The following is a 21,530-nucleotide window of genomic DNA, read 5'->3' as shown; positions in this document are numbered from 1 at the left end:
TATTAGAAGTTGAACACACCGAGATAAACAGCTCCTGGTGCTAAAGCTCCAGTTGGGTGCAATGAGATGATGTAATTAAATAAACGCCAGTCAAACCTCAAACAATGTGGGAAACATGATGGAACTATGGCATTTATGTTTGTTTCATGAGGAAGATTACATTGCTCCACACAGATCTGATGTTTTTATCTGTCGCTACTTTTTGTCTCTTCAGTGGACGTTTAAGTCACATGCTTCATGTACGTCATGATTTATTCTGTTTCTATTGGACTTTGTCGCATTTTGCTTTTATCGATACGCTAACTTTTGCACCTCAACATAAGCAAGCATTTTTAACTAAGGATTCCTTAAATGTAGTTATTAAATAATTGTGAAATAAGATATAAGAAATGTACTGAGTGTGACATTTTACAGTTGAAAAATAAATGTTTAACTGCTCGCTGATGGACAAACTATGTGATGTGACACTGTTTATGAATTACCTAAAATGTATCTTTGGTATTTTTGTATTGCAATTTTTTTGTCGCTTATCCATCAACTTACTGTATACGCCGATATCAGCATCAGATTTTCAGGTTTACAGGTTTTCACATACTAGGAATTTGTCTTAAGAATAAACATAGTAAGCTAAAATAAAAATAAAAAGACAAAAAGCAAGTACTGCAAGTCTGTGATATATCTTTGATAAGGTATAAATGGCCAGTCATCTCAATAAATGTTGAGGCTTCACATCTGCATTTGGATCCACCTACGCAGAAAACGTTTCATCTGCATTACTACACATCTATAAAAAAAGACAGCTCAATGTTCATGTGATGTATTATCTATCTCAAGCAAGTTTTAAGTCTCTGCAAGTTGATTTTCATGCCGTATTGGCATGAGTTGAATCCTCTGGCTGCTGGAAAAATGCAGAAAAATGCACTCATCAATCTAAGAAGATTTGGAGAAAGGTCCGCTGAGAAAGCTGTGGTAATCCCATGATGTACTGGTTACTCGGATGATGCAATCCAATCAAGGGACCTCACAGGTCATGAATGAGAGCGGGAGGAAAACAGAGATTGGAGGGAATTCAGGAGCGCAGGGTGAATGAGGAGGATTACAGGAGGGAGGGATCTAATAACAGTGTGAAGGAAAGGGATAAAGACAGAGATAAGAGAGACTTACGTCATTGCTCTGCTCTCACACGTAAACACAGAGTTGCATTCTGTAACAACAACAAATTGAAGCTCAGGTGTCTTTTTAATTTGTGAAAGAATTGTGTTAGTGTGAATTGTTGCGTAATGATCCACACACCATATGAAGCAGTCATAACACTGTGTTGTATTACAAACCCCACGGAGGGCACTTAATCATCTCTTTGTCTCAGCATGGTTTTATATTTATCCTCTGTGTAGAGATGTAGGTACTCTTTCATAACTGGTCATTTGTCGAATGAAATTATGTATTTTACACTTTCTAGTAACAACAGCACATTGTGTAGAAGAGCAGAGCAAGCTAAAAAGATAAGTCTGGCTTGTTCCTTTTTGTCAACAAATCCTATTAAAAGAGCAAAACGGCCATTATGATTCTTCAGAAGTGCTTGTTGGATGGTCGAACAGATCACCAGAAACCCCCTCCGCCCACACCTTTCTGACGTTGGATTAGGGCTGTGTCCATTTATGTAACTTTCCAAAACCGACAATCTGACAGTCACGCTGTCACTCAAACATGAGTAAATAGTGCATTTGCTGTTGACTATTTTCAGCAGCGGATTAATACACATGTAGTGCTCTTTTGAGTATTTACGGCAGCAGGTTGGTTAATGTAGGATTGAGTCAAAATTAACTACAGGTTCATTGGGCTCATGTTCATTGAAACGAAGGAACATGTCACCCAGTGCAAAGTGTGTGGCTCACTGATGTGTTTGTAATAGTTTTTGGACGACAGTGGAGCTCTGTGGCACAGGGAAATAAGCTGTATCGGGTTCTGGCTACAAAGAAAGCAATTGGTGACAGGATCAATTCATTGTTAGTTTTGGTCTTTTCATGGTATTTGTTGAAAATAAGAAAAATACAGAATATCACCAGGCGTATCCTTGAAATAGTGACATTTCAGTGCAAGACTTTTGCTTAACTGGTTGGTCTCATGACTACCAGTGAATCACATGTTTTATCCAATCATTGTGATCGCAGGTTAGTGAGTGCTTCATGACTAATGTGATTACATTGCTGCAAGACCAACTCTCAATTCTAAGGTATTAAACTGGTTCTGTGATGAGATGCAGTTCTTGGGATATTCTAAATATAAACTGTCAGAGGTGGATGGATGCAGTGCAGTGATTCCCATCCATAGAAATGATTTGAGGTGGCAGAAAAAAAGACATTTTACTATTTATTGGAGTTGAGAGTGCAAATTGATTGAAAAGTCTAATGGGACTGCTGCATTCATGTGCAGATATATTGATAGGAAAATAGACTTCCTTAATATGAAAGTAGCTATCTGTTATATAAAATGTTGGGAACCACTGTTGTAGTGGATAAACTTTAAAAAGAGAAAGTGTCCGTTTGTAAACAGCCCCAGTCATTGTGAAGAATTAGCAGTGTGAGACTGGCTATAGCTCAGCTGGTCGGCTGAATGGCAGTATCAGATTCCCATGCAGATAATGGAGCGTTATTGGAGCAAACAATGACAATGTTGGACTAACACACGTGTAACTATAGACTACAGAGGGACAGAGAACTGACTAATATGGATCCATGGCTTCATAAAGGAGAATATATTGCTCCTGAGGGACTGGAGCACCACCTGTGTGTTTGTGCGTGCTTGTGTATGTGTGTGTGTCTCGGTGGGTGGTTGGACCACATTCTTGTGAAAGGGAGTGCTATCTGTCACACATGTTTGATGAACAGATTGAGCTTCAGCAGGATTCAGGAAATGTCCCACGCAGATTCTTTCATTCACAGATCTGATAACACACTCACACACACACGCACACACACACATTTTCACATGATGTTTTGAATGGTAAATTGTTATTTGTGTGTCTGTCTCTGAGAGCATGGCTTAATATTTATGTGTCCAGTGTAAAATTTGTCACCCTGGCAGAGCTAAACTCATTATTCGTGCTGTCAGATTATTTGAAGCTACAACAGGTGTGAACTTACATAATGCTATTTCCTTTTAAACTTTGCATGCTTGTAGTGTTCTTAAATAAGTAATCACTTATAGCAGTGTGCCTGAATGAACACATTGTTATTGCTTACAACAGCGTAACCTGAATAGGAACCGCTCACTCTCTCCTTCCTGTTTTTTCTTCTCCCTTTTTCTTTGTGCAGGAGAAGCAAAAAACATCCCTCCGTACCCGGGGCCAAACAGGATGAGGGACTGCTACTGCACTGTCAACCTGGACCAAGAAGAGGTTTTCAGGACCAAGATCATCGAGAAGTCACTATGGTACGTCGAGGGGCCCTTCCACCCTTTTTCTATGTCGGGCTCTTTTTGTTTCTCATCCTTTCCACCACCACTTTCTCACATGTCAAAACATTTGCGTAACTCCCTGCCTTTTTAAATTGGAAGATTTAAAATTTAATTCAGGTTAGAGCTGGTGTTGCTGATGATGATCATATAATCTCAACGATCCCAGTTCAAGTCTGGCCGGTGACCTTTATTACATGTCATCCACCATTTCTCTTTCTCCTTTCATTTCCTGTCAGGTCTTCACTGTCTCCTATCTAATAAAAGCTAAAATGTCCCCCCCCAAAAAAATGATATAAAGCATTTCAATACCAAACCATCTTTATGATTAGTGTGATATTGATTTGAACTATATCACTGAGCCGTACTCCAGGTACTGATTTACCGAGAGCCAGCTAACACCTCAGATTACTGTAATGGCCTATCTTACATCAGGTTAATGAACAGATATCTCATAAACATTAGTCATCTGCACTGCACGTCTCATTGGTTGACTGATAAACTTGTTCTTGTTCTTCTTTTTTTTTTTCTTTTTTTTTTTTTACATTAAACTTCATTTCAACGAGCAGTGAGCAGTTCAAGTGGACTCATACAGTATACATCTTGGAAATGCCAAAAATTTCTCTCTACTAGCTTGGGCTCTCTCATGAAAATATTTTTGATGTATGCACATTACTTGAAATCTTTTGGCCAGAGAAGAACTCTGTATCAAGGTGTGTTGTTACAAATACAGCAGACTTCTGTATAAATAGTGGAAAAATCATATATCAATTATATCAAACGTAAGAATATAATGGTATTTTTTTTTTTTTGAATTTAAGATTCAACCAAAACATAAAAAATATATCACCCTTTTTCACTCAGATGCTTTGCAGTTGCTGTATATACATATATTACACACAGCCTCGAGATTTCACAATTTTCATTTTGGCTGGGCTGATGAGGAAACAAGTGACATCCTTCCTGCATACACACAGAGTTGCAACTGACAAAATTTAATTACATTTATTTAAGGATCCTGTATTTGTAAGATTATTTATAAATGCAGTCATGCCTCTGCCTGCCTATCCATCCACCCATCCCTCTGTCTGTCTTTATGTCTAAAGAGTAACAGAGGAAGTCAGTAATTGTTAGCCACGGCCCTGAGGGCGCAGCTCACAAGATTCTCATTGCCATGATTTCTATGGTCATCATTTACGATAAGGCAGAGTGTGTTCAGTTGATGCACCTTCCAGCCAGGTGTCACAAACAGGCTGACTGTTGTAGGAAAACAACATGTAGATTCCACATGATTCATGGCAAGATGTAAATGCACATGGTCTTTATGTCTAATGTGATTAATCGACAAAATCCATCATATTTGGGCAAGGATGTTGACAGAAGTTTGTCTGTGATGTTTGCATGAATGCAAGCACACTTACAGCCAGACTGTTAGTTTTACCAACCAAGACACGCCTAGTCAAACAGCACTGAAAAATATTACAGAGGCAGGAATAGTTTACAGATTAACCAATCAATTAATCAGTCAGTTAATGGATATTTTAAAGAATGAGTGAGAGCACAAGAAGAGGGTGCTCACCCAACTATGCACATGAGATTGTCACACTTTGACTAGCTGGGTGGACAGGGTATCTCCTTACTGGTCTAATAAAAGTGGTAATTACTTTTTTCTATTTCATGCTTTTATAGGATTCTTTCAGAATGGTGCTCTTTTTATGACATGTTACATTAAATTACTTAAGGGTCCAGCATGTCCAGCACATTCAGGAGGAGCTTTTGGCAGAAATGGAATATAATATTCATATGTATGTTTTCATTAGTGTATAATCACCTGAAAATAAGAAGGGTTTTGTTTTCATTACCTTAAAATAAGCTGTCTACAGAGGGAGCGGGTCTTCCACAGAGGTCGCCATGTTGCACCGCCATGTTTCTACAGTAGCCCAGAACGGACAAACCAAACACTGGCACTAGATTGGGCCTTTCGCTTTTTTCGCACGTTTCACAGCCACCATAGTTTCTCATACACGCTGGGAAGGAGAGGGTGAGGTGAGCGGTATTCAAATGGTTGCAAACTGCAATTTCACGACTAGATGCCACTAAATCCTACATACTGCTCCTTTAATATTAAAATAACTTAATAAGAAATTTTGAAAAAAAAGACAAGCATTGATTAAAATATGGTTTTCAACAAATTACTTCACAGCCTATTGATTCCATGACTGCCTGCTTTCAAATACAGTGATGCCCAGTGCTCATTATGTATTGCAGGGGAAGCAGTCTGACCTCAGTCTACAAACAGAGTGTTTCATGAAAGATTGTGAAGACTTCTAATGCAAATTTGTACGGAAGCGCATTGCATTGATCAAAGAAAAAAAAAGAGAGACCATATCTCATATCTTGGTCGTCATAATTATGAGATTAGATCTCCATAGTTGTGTGATTTTATACTGCTTTAATCTCTTTGCACTGTAGTTCGTACGAAACTTGTTACAGAGATGTGACTACAAAGTGTTTTGTTTTTTATTTTAGAATTTTTTTTCTTCTTCTCCAGAAGATTTTGCTTTACTTTCCCTTCTTTTTTCCCCCTCACAACACACAACTAAACACTAACTACATTTGTGTTTGTGGTAAAACACACTATCAGACGAGAGGAGTCTTTAATCACATTTTGCCGTTTTTCTCCTCTCACCTCCAGTCCGTTCTATGGGGAGGACTTCTACTGCGAGATCCCACGTAGCTTCAGACACCTCTCCTTCTACATCTTCGACAGGGACGTCTTCAGGAGGGACTCCAGTATTGGTGAGTAAACAGCTGCTTCATCTGTTGTAAACTCCTGTTATACCTTTACTTTTATGAAACAGCAGTAGCACTCTGTTGTGTTATAAAACAACAACTTTCATTTTATTTTTTGTGTAATTTATGTAACGTGTAATGTCTGGTTGCACGTCAGACTGTCTTTTCAAATATATACTGTAACCACAGAGTTCTACTACCAAACAATCGAAACTCAAGTTTAAAGTAACATAGATTCAAAGATTTAAAATTTAAGCTTAAACCATAATATAATAATTTCAAACATTAAAACAAATGTCAGTAAATAAATCAGTGCTAAAACACAGTTTCCACTAAGTTGATTGAAAGAAACAAGGCAACAGGAAATATTGTTTGCTGGCTCCAGTTTCTCAAATGTGAGAATTTGCTGTTTTTCTGTGTTATAGATCACTGTAATTGACAAACATTGAATGTGTTTAGGTTTTGGACACTTGTCATCTTGCGCTTTGGAAATTGTGACAGGCTCTTTTCACTATTTTCTGATATTTTATAGACTAAACGATTAATCTCTTATTCCAAAAATCAACAGATTAATTGACATTGAAAATAATTGTTAGTGGCAGCTCTAAAATTATTCTAGTAAAGCAATTTAATATTTCCACAGCAAGTGGATTAAACAAACAAGATGTTTTAATTAGTAAGCTTTTAGAGGTGAGGTACAGATTTTGTTATTTTCAGACATAGCCAAGCTAGCTGTTTCCCCCTGTTTCCAGTCTTTATGCTAAGCTAAGCTAACCGATTGCTGGCTGTAGCCTCATATTAAACAGACATGAGAGTGGTATCAATCTTCTCATCTAACTCTCGGCAAGAAAGCTAATAAGCATTTCATATTTCAAATTATTCCTTCAAGGGCATTTTACAGAGTAACATTCCCTGAATGAAATCTAGTCTAAAATTGGAAACATTTTGAATGAAGTCTGGTACTTATGATCTTACTTACACTCGTAGCACTAAAAAGTTGTGTGTCTGTGTGTCTGTTTGTGTGTGGGCAGATGTTTTTATCTGTGTTATTGGGTGTGTCAATGTGCATATTGGAGGGGTTGTATATGTGTATGACCACCGACCACAAACTGAAAAATCTTTCTCAGGGTGTGATTTGTATCTTTAACACTATCACAGCTCCTGTTTATATGTATGTGTGTGTGTGTGTGTGTGGGTGGGTGGGGAGGTATAAACAGAAAAGTTAACTTGTTAGTTTCAGGGCAGAAATGACAGGGTCATTTCCAGGTCACTGACAGTGCACTTTGTGAGTATTTCTCCACCTGGTGCCTACGTGCATTAAAAAAGAGATTGGCATGTGGATTTTACAGTATGTGAGCAGGCATGTGAGTGTGTTTGTTGTAGCTTGCATCTGAAGACGTAGGCTTTTTAGGAAGCGTAAAGTGAGTTATGTTTTGAGCTTAGTTGTCTATGTGTGTTAATGTGTGTGTAGGCAAGGTTGCAGTGAAGAAAGAGGACCTGCAGAAATATCACGGCAAAGACACCTGGTTTCAGCTACAACCAGTCAGCGCTGACTCAGAGGTGCAGGTCAGTACAGAGAGAAAATGCACACACATTCACACAATCACACAATTTCACAACAAAGCACTCTCTCTTAATCTTTTCTTCTTCTTTTGTCGTAGAATCTCCACTTGTTTTGTTCTCAGCTTCTCCACAGAAACCACATGACACTTATACTTTTTGGTATCGAACAAATGTGTCTGGTTAATACCAAAAGCTGGCATTGAATGCTTGCTCAGATTAGTAATCACTTACTCTTTGATCTTTAAAGTTTTTTGTGCAGCTGCTTGTGTTTAGACAACATTTAAAGCAAGACAACTGTAAATTCTCAAAAGTTACCTCAGTGGTGGAGTTGCAGAGAGAACCAGGCCTTCATTTGGGGCAGGCTTATATTAGAGACAAGACTTTTTTCCCCTGTTCCCCAGTTAATGCAAACTCAAAACTTTCACAGCACTAATAGCATCAGTACAACAGAGTCATGTCACATGTCACTTTGCCTTTTTCCCTGAACGACATTAAGCTAGCATGAATTAAACTCAACACTTCTTCCAGAATTTTCACATTAAAAGTGCAGCCTTGCTTTATAGGTAGGCTTTTAATGTGAAAACAACATCAAGAAGTGTGTAGTTTTCTTTATGGTAACTTAACTATCGATCAGGAGTACGGCAAAGACATAACCTTCCTTGATCTGGTATGACCAGTAGCTTATGGTGGTGAATGTTAGCTAATGTTAGCAAACTTTAGATGGATATTGTTTAATAGATAACAACGTTACTAAGTCAGTTTGCTTACTTTATGACTTTGCTATACTTATTCTACAGTTACGCTACATTTTAGCATTGGTTATTATCGTAGAAAAGGTTTCAGTCGTAGTCATCTGGATACTGTTTTCAGAATCAAGACGTTTCGGCTCCCATCCGGAAGTCATTCTCAATTGTGAATGGGAGCCGAAACGTCTTGATTCTGAAAACAGTGTCTAGATGACTACGACTGAAACCTTTTCTACGATAGAACACTCCTGGACGAATGAGGGACTACACCGTCCCATTTGCTATTATCTTGTAATTGTCACTTGTGGCCACAGGAGGTGCTGTTCAGCAAAAGTTACATAAAGTCACTTTAACATTTGAGAAGTTTGGCTTTTTTTGTTAAAGAAAAAAAAGGATTTTTGAGAAAAACATCCTTATGTTCCTTAAATAAAGGTATAAAAAAAAGTATTGTTTTGGTATTGGTGCTGAAATTTATGTATTGTAAACGTACTAAACGACACCCAGCCTGTGTACAGTATTTGTGTAGATGTATGATAGTGTGTCTGCATGTTAATGTTTGAAGCAGGGCAGAACCCAAACAAACACAGCATGTGTGCACCTGAAACATCTGATCCTGCAGGGTCAAAGTCACCTGGCTCTCCATGTATACTGTAGATCCCATTCGTTCACCTCCATCACAGCTCAATTTGTGAGCGATTGATTTGTCAGCTGGTCAAAGAGTGAACACACAGCTTTTATCAAATCACTATATTTCGATTCCTCATTCTCACCGCTAGCTGTGATATATGGTAAAATATGTGCTCAGTCGCAGGTTGTGGTTTTGATTTGCTGTTGAGAATAATAACAGGATATCACTGAATGTTACAGAAGTATGTTCATGCTTCTTGTATGATGGAGGTAAAAGCAGATCAAAGAAAATCATTCCCATTGTTTTGGGGAATACTGAGAGACAGGAGTGTATTAATCACTGTAAAAAACCGTCCAGTGTGCTGCTGTTTGTGACAGTGCAACAAGTGGAGGAAAGTCTGCACAATTCATGGATGCATTTAAAAGTGAATCTAGTAGCTTTTTCTGTCTGCCATGCAGTGAGCACCTCTCTTGGTATTCTCAGCAAGTAATAAACAAGCTAAAAAGTGAACATTATTGTGCACACATGTGAATATTTGACCCAAGACCATTGACCTTGACCTGTCTTGGGGTAAGACAGAGAAAACTAGCTTTATTTTTACTGCCATTGATTCATCTGGGATTTTTAGTAATCGGGTTTGTAGCTGTTGCATTTTTCCTCACTTGCCCAACATGCTTATTTAATACATGTGCAACATTTTCTACTATTCACTATTCAGCAGTCTCATTCACCCACACACATGGTTATGCACACGCATGCACGCACAGACAGGAACGCACACACCCAGCAAATACTACCGCACGCGCACGCACACACACACACACACACACACACACACACACACACACACACACACACTGCCAGTCAGATACACAGTGAACAGTAACATCTGCAGACAGATGGGTGTGTGTAGCCCTGGAGCAGGGATCTGAAACAGAGACACATTCATCCGAGGAGCCGGGGAGAGGAAGGATGTGTGAGAGAATGAGAGAGAAGAGAGAACGCGAGGGAGATGGATCAAATGAAGTAGGAAGATAGAGTGTCTCTCTTCTCTTTTCAATAGAGGACACATTGTTTGGCCTGTGCACACATGTGTAAGTGCGTGTGTTTGTTCCCTCTGCTTGAATCAGCCAGAAAGAGCAACGTCTGTGAGTTTGCATACTGATGCTGTTAATTAATGGAGCTTTTCTAGACAGCTGCAGCACTACGATGTCATTATGTCATTAATCCAATCACTTCAGAGGGAAAATAACTTCAGCATGGCGTTCAGGCTCGCAGCTATTCTCATTCAGTGTCTCTGTTGGTGGAGGAATGCCACTTTTTTCACGTTTATGTATTTTTGTTTTGTACAGGAATTTATCAAAGAAGAATTATTTGTTTTTATCAGTGTATTTTTGGCTCATGCTTATCGTCTATGGACCAGGCCTTTTATGTTTCAATCATTTCCAGCCTTATACGGTATAGACAGTGCATAAGATGCAGGATATGATATGTATATCACTATAAGTTCAGATTTTGATTTTTGGCAGTACTGGGAGAGTTCATAAGCTGGCAATAAGATCTAAGAGCGAAGCAGGTGGATTCTACATTGTCCAATGAAAAACCCATTTGGTTTTCAGACATGAAGGATTACATGCTTTTGTGAGTTGAGACCCGCTGGATTATTCATTGTGAGAGATGGTTTGTCACCAAGCCTAAAACAGGTTTGAAGTTGAAGTTGCACATTGTTATCAGATTCAACAGAAATTTGTCTTGCGTCACAAGTCCACGCAATTTCACATACGCACAATCAAATTGGAAATGCAGGGTTTTCACTGGTTAGTGACAATCCTACCTGTCACTGGGCACCTGGCTGTGTGGTGGACACTAATGTTATCCAGACGCTAAGGTGTTCATAAGTACTTTGCAGAACTTTGAACATTTAAATTCTGTCCTCTCATTGGAAAAAAGCCTGTGCATAAAAGGTGTCTATTTGTGTGTTTGTGTTCTGCAGGGAAAAGTGCACCTGGAGCTACGTCTGAGTGAAGTCATCACAGACAGTGGAGTCATCAACCATAAATTAGCCACACGGTAAGACTGCACACACACACAAACAGTCGTTTTGTATTGATTTTATTCTACATAAATTGTTATTCATACACAACAATTACTACACCATGTTTTTATTTGACTGAGATTGATTCTTTGCTGTTAAGAGAAAAATACGCATTTTTTTTAAATAAGGATTTCACATCTTTATAAAACATTAAAAATCCAAGTCACGACTTACTGTCACACCTTGTCAGATGCTGTCTTGAACATTTTTAGCCACACTGGCAGTGAGGCTCTAGGGATTTTTTTACTTTGGTGATTCCCTGACTTTTCCTCTTACGCCACCATCATGTCAAAATTTCACCTTGCTTATGACCAAATACCTGCAAAAACTAATGACATTCCCATCAGCTGCAGCTGCACTTTTGTATTTAGTGCTACTTAGCTAATTTTAGCATGCTAACACCTAAACTAAGATGGTGAACATGGTAAACATTATACTGCAAAACATCAGGCATGTTAGCATTGTCATTCTGAGCATGTTAGCACCCTGACATTAGCATTTAGCTCAGATCACCGCTGTGCAGCATCACAAATTTAAATCAACACTGAGGTTGGCCTGAAGCTACCTGTGGTTACCTGGATGTGGACTGTAAAATTTCCATCAAGCTGTGCACTCATGTGGTGTGTGTCTACCTGTTTTTCATACATTTTGCTGCTTGGGAGTAAATTTCGGGCTGTGTCCAAAATCACTTCGGACACTTTACTTATCATCATCATTTTGCGTCATCACTTACAGCTGTTGAGTCACGCAACTGGAATTTTTGAGGGCACAATATAATGAATATATTTACCCACGCAAACGCTTCATCCTAGTTCCAAGGTGCATGGCTTGTTGCCCGGCAACAGTTTTTTGTCAGTTAAGATGGTTGGAGGTTAGAGCTTTTTGTTTGGAATAAATCAGTTTATGAATGTGTGAATCAATACGTTGTGTATGTGGAAGTCATGAAGTCATAAATCTGTCCTTACTACATTGTTTCTGTTTGTGTTGCTGTGTGTGTAAAATGTTATTGTACACGCATGTGATGTGTGAACTGCTGTGCTTGCAGGGGATCGATGATATGCTTATGGATGGATTATTCTGTGTGTGTATGTGTGTGTGCTTGTTTGCTCTCCAGCTCTTCTTCTTTAACATGCAGCAGTAACGTCTGACGATGAGCCAGCGTGGCTCCGTTCCCAGAGCACATTGTGGGTAAGGAGCTTAGAGCAGGAGGTCATCTAGTCAGATTTCTCTAGAAAGACACGTGCACCAGGGAGACGGAGAGAGAGCTACGTTCATTCAGCTCTACAGATCAAACTAACCAATTGAAAGAAATCATGATCTTCGCACTTAAAGGGATAGTATGAGAAATCTTCTTTAGGCAAGGCAAGGAAATTTTATTTATTATAGCACGTTTCTTTGCAGGTGAACTCATATGAAGTGCACCAGCAAAAATTAAACCACCTATTTCTGTTTGATGCTACTTTAAAATGATAGGAAAATATTGTACTTTTTACTGACTAGTAACTAGTAACTACAGTTACTACTTATAACCAAATAATATAATATATAATAATATATCACTCTTGGTGGCCAGTTTTTGCGTAACAAGTGCTTTTACTTTGAATACTTTAAGTACACTTTCCTACCAAATACTTTTGTACTTTTACTTAAGTAATATTTTTTACTTAAAAGAGGACTCCACTGATTTAGCATTGCACTCCTATAACATTGTCGGACTCACCATGGACAGTTTAAAATAAAAAGTATCAAAATCGATGCAGCAGAACCAGAGAAATTGTATTTTTTTATTCTACACATTCTTCTTCCTTGTCAAACCCTGGTGCCCACATTACCCACAATGCAATTTGACCATTGACAGTTCGTCCGCAGATTCGGTGCGTTAATACTAGTAACGGCTAATGTAGCCTCCAGCAGAGATGTGGAGCAGGCTACAGAGGTCTGGTAAACTCACTTCTTTCTAACTCCACACCCCGAGATTAGTTTCATTTTCAAACTTGTAGTCTTCAGTCCCAACCAACACTGACCCAAGTGACATCACTTGAGGCAATTTATCAGATTTCACACAGCTCCTTCTGAGCTGTGACTGTGACTTTTTTCACATATTCAGTTCTGCAACACCTATAAACAGGTGAGTATTTTTATAGTGTGGTATTGTCACTTTTACTTAAATATCTAAATACTTCTTCCACCACTAGAAAATGCTGACATACAGAAATGTAGTAGGCTGTGCAATACCATGAATGACATCTGAGGACAGGAAGCATCTTATAACCAAACACATTGTTTGTTTTTGGAAGCTACTCAAGTCCCTGTTCTGATTTAATTTAATATTTCATCTCGCTTTTTTTGTGCGTGGCGTTTTGGCACTATGATGTAATTCCTTTCCCTCTTATTTGAGTGAAATTGTTTTTGACAGGATACGTGGGCGCAGAAAAGAGGCACATTAACCTAATATGAGTAATGTCGACTAAAACAAATAAGTCTGCTTCACCGCCACTGTCTGGCATGTCAGAGCTCACAGCAATGATGAGAGAGAGAAAGAGCTGGATAGTAGGCCAAGCAGGGGTTATATAAACAAGCTTATTGGACAGGAAGCCTCAGGCATTAGTGATGCTTAACCTAGCCCACTCCTTATTCCTTATTAGGAACCTGTGTGTGTGTGTGTGTGTGTGTGTGTGTGTGTGTCAGCAGGATGGTAGAACATGTTGCATGTGTGTCAGTTCAGTTGTGGGCAGTGCTGCAATTTTTTGTGTAATTCATCATGCGGTGTGAGTAGTGGTGCATCACCGTGACACACAGGAAGTGATACGTCCCGCTGGGTGTCCTGTCCTGTTTGGGTGCTAATCCCCTTACAGCATGATGTCACCGGACAGCCGTGGCACAGGAAGAGAGAGTGAGAGATGGATGGATAGATAGTACTCTAATTCTCTACTTTTATCTCTTTTCAATTTTACATTCAGTGATTAAAACAGTTCTAAGCTTCTACTCCCCAAACAAGGTTGACATATTTTGTTAAAAGATGAGAGGTTTTCTTTCCAAGATTTATTAACTTTGTCTGTATGTGTGTGATGGTTTAACCCTGAGGAAGACCAGTGTGCAGTCAGTACACAGTGGTCTTGTTTTTAATCATATAGCCACTATGATAAAGGTTTTTTAAATCAGTATGATGGAAAACCAAATGATCCATAAGCTTGTTTGACTGTTTTTTGAATAGTAATCAGGTGTGTGGACTTTGTTGAATGAAGGCTATAAATTCTAATTATGTAATTCCCAATTAAGCGTATTCCTCCCTTGAACACTCAAGGTTTTACCACCGTACTGTGGAGAGTATAACATATTCTTTTAGTGCACACAACCAGCATTTGATAATACTAGAACTTTATGTTTTCTGTATGAATGCTTTGTACTGCATACACAATTTGAAGGCATGTATGCCAAATTAAAAGCATTAGTATAATATAGCAACGGGTAAGAATTAGCATTCAATGTAAATATAAAAGTAGGAAATCTGTGTTAAAGGTATAAACTGGTGAAACAAAATGCACATATCTGTCTGCTTGTATGTTTACAGTGTATAAAACAGCGGACTCTTAGAATTACCTTGCATAATTGTGTACATAACGTTTACAATTATTTATTGTCTACTTCTAAATATTGCAGTATGCAGCTCAAATGGAATTACTTCCCCCCATCTCTTTTCATTTGCCCTTCTCTCTGTTTCTGCCCTTCTTACATACAGACATACCTAACATTGACACCAGGGGCCATTGTCACATGCTGAGAAAACTCTCAGAGAGCTCTTAACTTGGTCCAAAATGTACTAACAAGGACTCCCAGCGTAGGAGTGAGCTGCAGTATGAATGGACCAGATGTTTTATGTCTGTGAAAAGGGGTCGGTTGACTGGAGTGCTTGATATGATGCTCTCTTTAGATGTAGTCTTTGGTCAATAAGAATAATCAACATCCCTCCCTTTCAGATCATTACAATTAAGTGTATGTTCATGTGTTGATTACTTAGGTCAAAACTAAGTTTATTTTTTATAAATATTTTCACAGTTCTCACGAACAAGAGATTTTTTTTCCAAATCTGAAAAACAGGGAGTTCATTTCCACAGATGACCTGAACTTGTTAAAGATGTGTTTGCACCTGGTAAAGCTACACTGACCTTTTTTCACAGGAGATATTTTGACATGTCCCAGCAGGGAAAGCACGGGTGTAATTAATAACATTAATCATGGCTGCATTCCAAGTTTCAGAGCCTTGGTATTATGTATGCTTTGCTTACTGAGACACTTAATAGAACAGAGCCATCATTAATGTTATTAGTTACACCTGTGCTTTTCCTGCTATGACAAGTCAAAATGTCTGCTGTGAAAAACTATTGGATAGCAGCAAGCAGCGTCATACCTCAACCACTCAGATGGAAGTTTTTTTAGTTCCCTGCTCTGTGTTGCTGAGAACTTTCCATAATCACAGAGCTCAAACTTCAAACTAGAAATTTTGAAGTGAAGTTAAAGTTGCATTAAGCCATTTTTTACCATAGGGGGCAGAAAGCCTCCAAAACAAACTCATAGAATCACGGCTGCAAAATGATCATCCCAATGGAGTTGTGTTTCTGGTCACCTGATAATGTAGGTCCAAATACTGGCATTTTAGCTCTTTGGTCTCCACCAACGGCAGAGAAAAATCTGTCTCTTGAGCTGCTAGATGCTCAAATTTCTTATCCGCTGTCTCATGCTGGGCAGGTAGCATAGACTCAACTTATCCTCTTGTATACTAGAAATAGTTTCCCATTGTTTTATACTGTATGGGAGGGATGATGAGAGCTGTGAGACTCATACTGTCTCTGTGTGGGCTGATGAAGCTAAAAGCTTTGCAGAAGTGCGGGATTGGGTGTCAATTCTCAGTGGTCTTGGTAGTGCTGGTGACCCTTTCACATTAGTCATTTGATTAAGTGATAATATAGAGCTTAACAGAGCTTAAAGAGTCCTCTGAGAGTATACTCAGATTGTTTTGTGTGGCCCCTGGCATTTAGCATTTGGAGATCTTTTTATCCTGTTCCTTTTTTTTTTGTGCTGCCATTTTCCCCCTTCACTTTAAAAGAGCTAAGCTAGCTCCTCTTAACTTAGCATACTAAGTGTATGATATTAAATACACCTTAGCATAATAAAGATTCTGTTAAAGCATCTTGTGAAAAGCTTTTGTCTATATTAGGTTTTGAAATAGTTTTTTCATGATCCCTGACATTTGGGCGATAAGGCGAGACAGTCAGAGTAGAGCACTGGATGAGATCACACAGTGCTAATGGTGCATTAAAATTTGCATTACGTTAATGTGTTACAGGTGCGTGCGTGTGCAAGTCTATGTTAGTACAGTAGTGTGCATATTCATTAACGATTTGTGTGTGTTTCTACAGAGTGTTGGAGTGCCAAGGTCTTCCAATCGTCAACGGCCAATGTGATCCCTACGCTGCTGTCTCTTTACTAGGACCGTCAAGGTCAGATCTCTTACACGATTGGATATGTATATGCTGGTATGGTGTATATTTCACCATACCAGCTGCCATACACAACTTTGTTTATCACATGTTTAACTTTGGATAATCTCCTTCTGCCTGTCTGCTTCTCACAGGTCAGAAGCCAAGAAGACCAAGGTGAAGAGGAAAACCAACAATCCACAGTTCGAGGAGGTTTTCTATTTTGAGGTGAATATTTCTGTGTGTTATTAGTTTAACATTAACTTGTTTGTCATTATAAAGATGTGTTTTAATGTTGGGTATCAGTCAAAGCCAGAGATAGTGATAGAGATAGTGAAGGTTCATAAATACAACACATGGCCAAAAGTATGTGGACACTACAACCATATCTAATTGTTGATTTATTCCAAAGCCATGGGTATTTATATGCTGCTATAACAGCCTTTACACTTCGGTGTTTGGTGGGATGGATGTCTGTGCAGGCCAGTCAAGTTCCTCCACACCAAACTGGGAAAAACATTTATTTAAGGACATTATGGCTTTGTGCACAGGGACATTGTCATGTTGAAACAACAAAGTGCCTTCCCCAAACTGTTGCAACAAAGTTGGAAGCACACTATTTCTAAAATATCATTGTATGTTATAGCATAAAGATTTTCCTTAATTGGACAGTGGTGTCCACATGTTTTTGGCCATATTTCTGATCACAGAGAAGTTGTTTGTACATTTTAAAGTTGTTGATTTATTTTGTGTAAGTATCTTATACACCCATGGTCCACCCACACAGGTGAGTGTGTGGGTGTGCTCAGACTGGGCTTGATTCACATCTCTCTGACTATCCTATTGTTTTTGTTGCACCAGTTTGGGTGTGTGAAGTTACACCTTTATCATTCTTATTGGTTCGTGAAGTTTAGTGACCTGATGTAATTCCAACACAGCTCCACCCAACTTCAACCTCAGCAGAGGTCTAATTAACCCGAATACATAGAAACACCTGTGTGGATGTACAGGGCCTTTAATTATCACACAACAGACCAAGTACCAAAGTGACTAATACACCCTAAATATACTCTAGATATAGTCCTACCATGTTTTAATTGTTTTTTAAGAAGCTTTCTAATACTAACAGCCCATTTCTGCTTTGAATTATAAGATATAAAAGGCATGAAATAAAGCATAGATTTTCTTGAAAAAAGTAGACAGTTTAGTCTTACTTTGTTTTGATACACAAAATGAATGTATTCATTCCTGAATGGAGTTATTAAATAAGATATTTGGGCATGTTTTAAATTTGGATACCAAAACATTTGGTCAAATCCAAGATTTTCACAAATCTGAACTGACAATAAAAATGTATAAAGTTTAACTATAAAAAAAAACGTTTCTCTATCAAATCCTACTGATGATTTCTCTCCTTGTTCTACATTTTCTTCTGTTTGCTGTCCCTCCCTCTGGTGTCCTTCTTTGCTCCTCAGGGCTATTTGCTACTCCAAAATTTACTTTTTACCTGGACAAGCTGTTATGTAATCATCATCTTAGGCTGCAGTTTAGAAGTTATAAGCTTAACAGACACAAACCCAGTTAGCAGCACGGTGGAGTTAGCCACTGATCACTAAAATGTTCAGCAACTAGCTAGCTAAAAAACAGAATTTATTGCAGTTTCCTACATATTAACATTTTGGTTTTCATTGGTTTTATCTATAAAGTAGTCATAGTAACTTTGAGCTACTACACACAACATTCTTGCTAATAAACAAACATTAGCATGTGCTGTGTGATTAACATCAACAATCTAGGTGTCTAGCATGATAGCGCTAGCTAATGGTAAAAATCAGCTTTTCACCAAGTTCATACTTAACTTGTTGGCATATGTTCATTGAAAACTGTTGAGATTTATGCAGAAATGATCAGAAGCAACTGGAAACACTGTGTAATTGTTTGTTGTATATTTTATTTGTCTTATTTTATTGTCATTTTAAAAAGTCGTCACAGTTCATATTTATTTCATTAGTTCATATTTATAGATATTTTTGTGCACACACACACACTCACAAACTCCCTTTCATACTATTAACTTTTGTAACTGTTGAGATTCATGTGAAAATTAGCAGTGTTCTTTTTTCACTTAAAGTCTACATTTATTTATATTCATGAGTTTATATTTATAGATATTTTTCATACACATACACACACAAACTCCCTTTCACAATGGCCCCGTTAACCCTCGCACGCCAGCAGCACTGCTCTGACATTTTTGTGTTGCTCCTCCCTCTGGCCACTGCAGCACTAGAAGACAGCAGGACAAGAGCATGATTGATTCGGACAAACCACCAAACAATCTGGCCCATTGATTTCTATCTGACAAGACCGTCTCATTTATTCCCCACCACCACATAAGCAGGACCCTGTGGTGCTTTCTGCCTGCAGCCCCCCTCTGAGTCACGCACAGAGGTCCACTTCCACATGCAAACACAGACCATCTATCATGTCACATGATTGTCCTTTTTTCTTGTTTCAAATTTTACTTTCTAATTGCTCCAAACTTAAATCGACCCTGGCACATTCTGATCTCTGATAGCTCCCATCTGGATCCAGATCTGCCAGATAGTGAGCTTAGAGTTTAATAATGTGCAATATAACCAAATTGGGTTACACTACAAAAGGATATCATATGCTTTGCATTGTAATAGTAAAGTATCTGATGTCTCAATTAGGGCTGCAACTTAGTTATTTTAATGATTCATTATTTTTCTCAATAAATTGCTTGTTTTATTCAGCCAACAGTAAAAAAAACAAAGATATTAAAATTACCATCATAGATCAAAATACAGATTGAATATTCTGTAGATCGATTAATCAATTAATTGTTTCAGCTCAAGTCTGAATGTTCTGTCTCTGCTTCCATCAGCCCGTTTTTCGGGATGACACATGCAACTTACCAGGAAGAAATACTGACGCCTACATGGTCAATGCTAAATGTTTACTCTGTTTCCATTTCTAGGTGACGCGGCCATTAAGCTACACAAAGCGGCACTTTGATGTTGAAGAAGAGGATGTTGACAAGCTGGCACTGAGGTGAGACAGTAGTTGTCTTAGAAGACAGTGTGACAGTATCAGTGCTGAACGTTTAAAGCTTCTCCCATGATTGAACTGTACCTTGTGGTTTGTGTTCAGGGTGGATCTTTGGAACGCTAGCAACCTGAAGTTCGGGGACGAGTTTCTGGGAGGTGTGCGTGTTCCTCTCCGGGTCTTGGGTCAGGGTGGCGTCCACGATGCATGGTGAGAGGAACATCACTCATACATCACATCATTTTGCGTCTGTTTTATGGTTTTTCCACTGAACAAGTACTGTGCTGTACCGCTGCTGGGGCTGGGTTTGACTTCATTATCATTGTCCGGAGGACACCCGGTAGCTCACCTGGTAGAGCGCACACCACATATCAAGTCCATACTGCAGCGGCCCAGGTTCAAGTCCAACCCAAGCCCTTTGCTGCATGTCATCCCCTCTCTCTCCCTTGTCTTTCCTGTCTCTCTGTACTTTAACTATCAAATAAAGCTGAAAACACCATTATCATTGTCCGATGAGATTCTGAGTATGTGTTGCCGTAGCAACAGCAGCGCCATAGCAACAAGTATCAACACTGACAACAGACCTTCTCCAAAGTATTTATTTAACCAGGGTAGATTTCGCTAAGCATGAATGCTCTTTTCCAGCATCACTGAACACAGCAGAGCCTGTTTATGTATTTTGCCTCGGACTACATGTTTCTTTTGAAGAACTAAACATTTAATCTCCGTGAATGGAAATCTGAACAAAGAGAATAAAAAATGTAGTGTAACAATCATTCTCCTACATTTAATGAGAATACATTCAGTAACACAATTATCTATTTCGATTTTGATGAGACAGTTAAACCTTCATTAATTGATTTTTTTTTTTTTTGGCCCTGTTGGGGGCACCGCAGCAAGCTGTAAACACAAAATAGATATATTATGACCTATGATATATTATGACCAAAGTTGATAAAGCGAATGTGTTAGCAAAAAAAGTTGCTTATTTACACATCAAGTAGACACAGAGCAACACTGACTTTCATTTGGAGTCATATTTGTGGCCACCCAAGGTATGTAAGTCCAATATTCATTCTGTTTGTAGCTCTGTTTTTGATCTCCACCAACTCCAAACGGAAACATCTGGCACTTAAGCTGCTAAATGCTCCACTGTGTTCACAAGCTAGTCTCTAACTGTGTCTTGTCTGCTGTTTGGTGCTGAGCAGGTAGTGTATAGTCAGTTTTTAGAGCTTTTTCACTGAAAACAGCTGCTGGAAATGAGGTTGATGACAGCAGTGAGAGTGAACCAAAACAATAAGCTAAAAGACGCTGAAAAGCTCTGTAGAGCTGACGGAAACTGCAGAGCCGTGTGATATTTCTCTATGGGTTTGTCCCTACTAGCAACACCTTTCACATCGTAGTAATTTTTATCATTGTTAATGTAAAATATTGATCAGTGCAGCTTTAAACAGATGTTTTTCAAAACTTTTACACTTTTTTTCTTCTTCAGGTACTTTCTCCAGCCCAGGGAAAACGGAGGGAAGTCAGTGAAGGTAGAAGAGCTCGGCTCTCTGCGTCTGAACATCGTTTACACTGAGGACCACGTCTTCCCCTCCGAACACTACACTCCCCTCAGAGATCTACTGCTGCACTCTGCTAATGTAGGGGTATGTATGCGTATATGAATGTGTCTCTGATCTGCTCAGCATCTCGTACTGTTAACT

The 21,530-nt window shown here is 38.7% G+C and overlaps 1 protein-coding gene across 1 annotated transcript in view; it reads left to right on the top strand.

The window, feature by feature from the left end:
* rasa3 (RAS p21 protein activator 3) overlaps positions 1-21,530 on the top strand; it is a 47,082-nt gene that overhangs the window by 12,135 nt on the left and 13,417 nt on the right. Inside the window, exons 2-10 of the mRNA XM_044195527.1 lie at positions 3,315-3,432; positions 6,149-6,252; positions 7,718-7,812; positions 11,177-11,253; positions 16,696-16,776; positions 16,911-16,983; positions 19,757-19,830; positions 19,930-20,034; positions 21,317-21,473. Of these exons, the coding sequence (XP_044051462.1) occupies positions 3,315-3,432; positions 6,149-6,252; positions 7,718-7,812; positions 11,177-11,253; positions 16,696-16,776; positions 16,911-16,983; positions 19,757-19,830; positions 19,930-20,034; positions 21,317-21,473 (884 nt within the window). The remainder of the gene's footprint in view (positions 1-3,314; positions 3,433-6,148; positions 6,253-7,717; positions 7,813-11,176; positions 11,254-16,695; positions 16,777-16,910; positions 16,984-19,756; positions 19,831-19,929; positions 20,035-21,316; positions 21,474-21,530) is intronic.

This window comes from Siniperca chuatsi, linkage group LG1 (genome assembly GCF_020085105.1).
Source record: "Siniperca chuatsi isolate FFG_IHB_CAS linkage group LG1, ASM2008510v1, whole genome shotgun sequence".
Taxonomy (NCBI): domain Eukaryota; kingdom Metazoa; phylum Chordata; class Actinopteri; order Centrarchiformes; family Sinipercidae; genus Siniperca; species Siniperca chuatsi.
This window is presented reverse-complemented; position numbering and strand designations above follow the sequence as displayed.